We start from the raw sequence: 6,575 nt of genomic DNA on the forward strand, positions 1-6,575 counted from the left end.
ATTATAAACTATATTATTCATAACTAGTTAATATTGATAAAACATTTTTGTCAATAGTGGATTAAATTTAATGAAATAAATAAATAATGAAACCAAAACATAATTGAGTTTTAGATATTGTGCTTAAATATATATTTCTAATATAAAATTAAAATTACAGAAAAATATTCCAGATAAGAATTAAAAAAAATGAAAATAACAATTTAAAAAAAGTCACCCTCTTCCCTTAATCCAAATAGCACATCACACTATAATTTCCTCTTTCTCATCTTTCTCTCTCTTTCTCTCCAAGTGTTGAAGTTGCAGGGAGAAAAATGGATTGAGAATTTTCTCTCTCTCTCTCTCTCTTCCGTCGTTCACTTTCCTTCGGATCATTCAGGTACTTCCTCTTCTTTTTCTCTTTCATTTCAATTTTGTTTTTGTTTTTGTTTTTGTGTTTTCTTTCTATCGGTTTAGATCGGCTTTGTTTGCACGAGTAGAACGAGAATCCACGTTCTCCGTTCATCGTTCAGTTTTCGGTTCGAGCGATTTCGTTGACATTGCACTCCAAAAGTACACACCTAACGGAGCAATAGAAGAATTTTGAGTTTCTTTTTTGTTTTTGTTTCTTTTATAGGAAATTGAATTAATTAATGTAATAAAATTCAATTGGTTTTTAGTTTAACTTATTCTCTTTGTTGTTATCTTCTTTCATGCCTTAATTGTGGGGTTGATATTTTGAGCCAATTTTGCTTCCTTCTATCTCTTTAAATAAAATCTTCGGATTTTTAGGGTTTATGTTACTGTGACTCAAAGGATTGGATCCTGAACTATTTTCGGAAAGTTATTTTGTTTTCATGTCAGATTTCTGTTTTTGGTAGTGTCCTTGGGAGTTTTAGTGATCAATCAAGCCGCTTGAGAGATTGTAAAGAAATTAATAATTGGTAATTTGGTGAATATTTTTTTAAACAAGATGTTACATTTAGTGAATCCTCATCTCAGTGAAGTTTGCGAAGCTTTTTACCATAAAGAGTTGTCTATAATAGGATAATGCACTAGATTGTTCTTATTTATTTTCTCTCTATGCGTACTCTGACTTTTATGTATTAGATATTACATAAGTTGAAGTTTGATAATTGGTATTTAGTTTATTATTTTATTTTTTTTCAGCTTCTTTGCTATGGAAGACACGGATTCAATTGCTACGCTGATAGATTCTACAACTTCGAAGATACAACAGCTGCAAAAGGCGTTTGCTGAACTTGAAAGTTACCGTGCTGTTACTCTGAACTTGAAATGGAAAGATCTAGAGGAACATTTTCATGGTCTTGAGAAAACCTTGAAGAGGCGATTTCATGAATTGGAAGACCAGGAAAAAGAGTTTGAGAACAAAACGAGGAAGGCTCGGGAAATACTGGAAAAGCGGCAAGCAGCTGTTTATGCCAAGGAGCAAGACACATTGCAGAGGCTTCAGGAGAAGCGAGATGCTGCTGTATTTGATATTATGAATGCTCGAGAAAACAGGAAGGTTTCCCCAAGCGATTTGGCTATTGTCTCTAATAGGGGTAATGGGGCACTGTGTGGGGAGGAGAAACCAGTAGATGTTGTGTCCTTTGGGGCTCAAGGTAAAGTGGAAGAGCTGGAACTTTCTCCTAAAATTGAAAATGTGGAGTTGTCTTATCCAGACTTGGTAAAACTATGTAAAGAGATGGATGCTACCGGACTTCACAAATTCATATCTGATAATCGTAAGAACCTTGCTGCTGTAAGGGAGGAAATACCATATGCATTAAGAGCTGCTCCTAACGCTGCCTGTTTAGTTTTAGATTCTCTGGAAGGATTTTACTGTACAGAAGTGTCAATTCAGGATGTAAAGAAGGATGCTAACTTATTGGGCCTTCGCCGAACATGTATCATGCTGATGGAATGTCTGTGTGATTTCCTGAGCAACTCAGATTGTGTTTCTAATGTAATTTCAGAGGATATTAAAGGCAGGGCAAAGGCAGTTGCTAAGGAATGGAAACCCAGATTGGATGCTCTTGACATGGATGCTAGCAATGGGAATTCCTTGGAAGCTCATGCATTTTTGCAACTTCTAGCAAGTTTTGGTATTGCATCTGGTTTTAATGAGGAGGAGTTATACAGGCTAATTCCAATGGTATCTCGACGTCGCCAAAGTGCTGATTTGTGCCGTTACCTTGGGTTGTCAGAGAAGATGCCTGGTGTGTATTTGTTCTTTACTTCCTTTATAGTGTTTGACAAATATCAAAACCTCAAATAAAGAATCTTAGGTTTGGAACAAAAATCTTATACAGCTAAAATAAAATGTATTTAAGTTGACTTTTATTTTTTATTCTATATACTGCGATGTCATTATTATCTCATCTTTACGTATCTTTTTCATTGAATATAAATTTGGATTTATACTATCAGAAAAGTGTTCCTTTATGTTTGTCTTTGGTGACAATAAACGGGGCATCTTGCTCAAGTACTCTGTGCCTTGCAAAATCGTCCATTAGTAATAGGATTTTTCCAGGGCCTATGAACTTTTTAATAGTTGATTAATTGTATTTGACTGCTCTTCATGAATGAGCATGCTGGATGCTTCATGCTAAATTATTGAAAGGAAAAAAATAAAGGAAACATGAATTTTAATAAGTAATAATGACTCTTATGTTGTCATGAAAGTGATTGAAGGTTATTAAATAAGCTGCATCATTGTATCTTAGTATGTCCAAAGAAAATTAATGAATATGAATGTCAATGTTATATAAATTATCTTGAAAGAATTAAGAAAATCTTTAAAACTTATCACATTGCAAAGTAAGCAGTGGTGGACGTTAACTAGAGCAGACCTGCACCTTAGTTTCGAAGCATAATCTCCAAAATGACTTTTTACATGCACACACAAATGACTTTAACATCTGTATTAGTGAAGTAACTGAGCTATTGCATCTGTTTATTTTAATTTTTAATGATTAATTTAGCTTTTTCATGTGCAGGTGTCATCGAAGTTTTGGTGAATAGCGGGCGGCAAATTGATGCTGTTAACTTGGCTTTTGCATTTGATCTTACAGAACAATTTTCACCCATTACTTTACTGAAGTCTTACTTGAAGGATGCTAGGAAAACTTCTTCTCCTGTCAAAAGTGTTAACTCATCTCCCACTGCACAGGTAAGTTGTTGAGCATCTGTTTTATTGAGAAATTTCCCCTCTGTTGTTTCTTGTAGTAATTTGAACTGGTGTTCTGAAATGTATTTGAGTTCTTCACACTTTTATGCCCACTTTCTATTGAAGTTGTCTATAATTTTATAGTCCTTGTGAAATTTTGAGCCTGGTAGTTACAAAGGAATGATTGTATTGAAAATGATTTTAGATTGTTGTCAAAACATATTGCAGAATGAAAAAAGTCCTCTGGTTGAGGTGCAATCTTAAGAGTTCTTTCCCAATTTTACTATGCTTCTATGTTTGTTTACTTATTTGATTTGATTAGGAATTTGGATTAGGTTATTCATTGAATTGAGGTGCAATATTTTAAGGTCTTACTGGATTAATTTCATGCATAAATGACTACAATATGTTACAAAATATGTTCTGGAAAATAAGATAAAAGAGGGGGCAATCCAGTGCTGAAGTTCTCACAGTGGGGCCTGGGGTACACAGACCAAACCCAGCAAGCAGAGAAAAGGAGATTTGAACTCATGACCTCTCTAGGTGACAGAGCTGTAATGTCACTGCTGCACTGCTCGGAGGCTCATGCTCACCCTCATAAATAAGCTCAGAAAATAGAAATATAAATTAAGTTACATTTGAAATTTTGCAATAGGATTTTGTTAGTCTCTCAGATTATGATTGCCTGCCTTCCTATGGCTTAATTGGCCTTCGATTGTTCTTCTTCTACTCTTAGTTTTTCCAGAGCCCTTTCAGCCCTAAAAATTCACATCCCCCCATGTTCGTTTGTTAAACCAGTTTCAGCCCAATGGTTTACGTATCCCCCCATCTTTGTGATTTTAATATTTGTTTGACTATGCATCTTCCAATGCAAGAAAGCATTTCCTGTTGCCCTAGGTTTTCAATTTCAAATTCTGATTCCAACACTTCTGCCTCCATTTCTCTAAGGCCATCTCCTGCATGTGATATCACAGCTTTGACAATCAAAGTAGCAACTTCCCAGCTTATGAAACTTCACAAATAGTGTGTGATCTGTGTGCTTTGAGAGTACCCTTGTTTCTTTAAGGACTTGTATATCTCTTCAAGCCTCCATGTAGATTCTCTTCAAGGGCTATTTAGGAATGCATTGTTGACATGTATCTGCTGCAGTGATGTATCCAGATTTGCAACAATCGAGAGAAGCACTATCACTACTAAAATTTTCTGCAGGTGTGAATGTATGCGAGGGTTGATGACTCATGGGATAAGACCAAGATGGTTGGGGTAGAATGGTGCATGAAGGATTTGCTTGTAATTGCCTTTATGATAATTCTATTAATTTGTCTGAGTATTAGCTTCTGTCATAAGCCAAACCAGCAAAAAGAAACACAATTTTGTTCTGTAAATTTGTCTGATGGAAGTAACGAGATTTTACATTGCCTCAGTTGAAGCAACGGGGACAAAAATGCTTTGATTCCAAAAAAAATAGAGGGATGAGAAGTTAGTCACTGTCTTGGTTTGTGTGAATGCATGACAGTAGCATGTTTTGGTGTCTCCATTAGGTCCTTATTTGTATGCTTGAAGATGCCTGGTGTTGATGTTTGATTTTAAACCTGTTTGTGTGAATATATTATGTCCCTTCCGTGACATTCCTAATTTCTTGGCACTATCTCAGATTGATGTTAATGAGCGAGAGCTGATTGCACTTAAGGCTGTAATTAAGTGCATTGAGGATCATAAACTCGATGAGCAGTATCCTCTGGATCCTCTCCAGAAACGAGTGAGCCAACTGGAGAAGGCGAAGGCTGACAAGAAAAGGGTAACTGAAGCAACAAAACCTCAACCGAAGAGACCCCGTGCTAACAGTGCTGGATATGGTCCACGTGTCACTAACTTTCCATCTGACAAAACTTGCTATGCTAGAGTTGCTGACAGGTATCCTCAATATGTGTATGACCGATCTTACATGTACCCTGGACCAACTGACAGTCACTGCCCCCCTCTCATGGCTTCTGCAACTTATAACTTCTCTCCTAATCCTGCCAACTACTTTGGGAATGCTTATCAGTACCAACCTACATATCTCCACTAGTTAGCATGCACCAAACATGGTGAGCAGATGACCAAGACCCCCTTTGTTTAATATTTAGTCTTAAGTCTTAACCCTTAAGCTGTTGTATGTTGTACTTTATCTATGTAGTTTTAAGAATCTCTCAAACAGATCAAATCTCATCTTCAAATTTTAACTTGTGTACTAGAACATATTCTGATCCTCTAATGTATGCACCCTGTTCCCTTTCTACTATATTTTCTTTTTTCTTAGATCTCTCTCTCTTTCTCATTTTTCACTGCTTCTTGGGAACTACACTTTATGACTGAATTCATGTTTTATCTCTTTTAAAGTGTAGAGTATATGAGTAAACCAAAAAAATAGATAATGTTAACATGTCTTTTATTGAAAATAAAACAGTATAAAAAAGTAATACACTGTAGAGTTTTTTTAGTTAATTTCAACAGCCACCTCTTGGGCATTTCTCATTTATTTTGAAACTACAAACTCCCAAGTTTTTGTACCAAGTATTCAAATTTGACTTAATGTCAATAGATTGATTCTTTGTTTTGCAGTATAACAACTTCACTTTTGCTTATCTATGGACGGGAATAAAAGTAACATCCTACTATACTCTAACTCTAAAGTGTTTTCAATGTATCTAATAACTCGTTTGGTAGCTTGAAAATATACTTCACTTGCAGAATGCATAAACCTTTGAAATATACTTTGTTTACAAAAAACATGTTATGTTTAGTTGTAATAAGATATATTAAGCAATCAATCCCATTTTTGTAAAGCTTTTGATCCATTTTATCATCTCCGTTATCCTGCCAAAACTTCCCATTTTAGCTCACTAGAGATGCAGTGCATTTGTATTCCTCCATATGAAACTTATTTGTTATTTCCCTTTCATACTTCTTTTGGCAATTCAAGATTATACCACAATCTTGTTTCATCTCCATTTTCAAAAAGAAACGCATCAAGCTAACACCATTCTTTTCAAACATTTTGGAGCATTTCAACTTTAAACTGCTTTATAAACTTCTCGTTACTCCCAACAAATCATTAACACAGACAATAATAATGATTAAACTTGCATAAACAAACTTTACATATAATGCAACTTCACTTAGAATTTTGACAAATGCAAACAGTTTTGACAAATACAAGATTTGTTGTATTAGACCTTAAAAGTTTGTTAAAACCTTAAGGGCCTTTTTCAACTTATAAACTTATTCCTCCTTTAGACTACTTCATATGAATAAATTTAAGTAAATAACCATTTAAAAAAATATATTTTATATCCCAATGATTAACTTTTTACTCTTTATAACAAACAATATTCATTTTATCAAAATTTGTAATTGGAAGAAACATATGAAAAATTCGCTT

The 6,575-nt window shown here is 34.6% G+C and overlaps 1 protein-coding gene across 1 annotated transcript; it reads left to right on the top strand.

Annotated features, from left to right (window-relative positions):
• The first annotated feature begins 215 nt into the window (after window positions 1–215).
• Window positions 216–5,435, top strand: LOC137818278 (FRIGIDA-like protein 3). Its single transcript, XM_068621596.1, has 4 exons — window positions 216–379; window positions 1,150–2,201; window positions 2,982–3,154; window positions 4,806–5,435. Exons 2-4 carry the CDS (start codon window positions 1,160–1,162, stop codon window positions 5,220–5,222), a joined length of 1,632 nt encoding a protein of 543 aa, XP_068477697.1. The 5' UTR covers window positions 216–379; window positions 1,150–1,159; the 3' UTR covers window positions 5,223–5,435.
• The last annotated feature ends 1,140 nt before the right edge of the window (window positions 5,436–6,575 follow it).

Source organism: Phaseolus vulgaris, chromosome 10 (assembly GCF_000499845.2).
Source record: "Phaseolus vulgaris cultivar G19833 chromosome 10, P. vulgaris v2.0, whole genome shotgun sequence".
NCBI classification, from domain to species: Eukaryota; Viridiplantae; Streptophyta; class Magnoliopsida; order Fabales; family Fabaceae; genus Phaseolus; species Phaseolus vulgaris.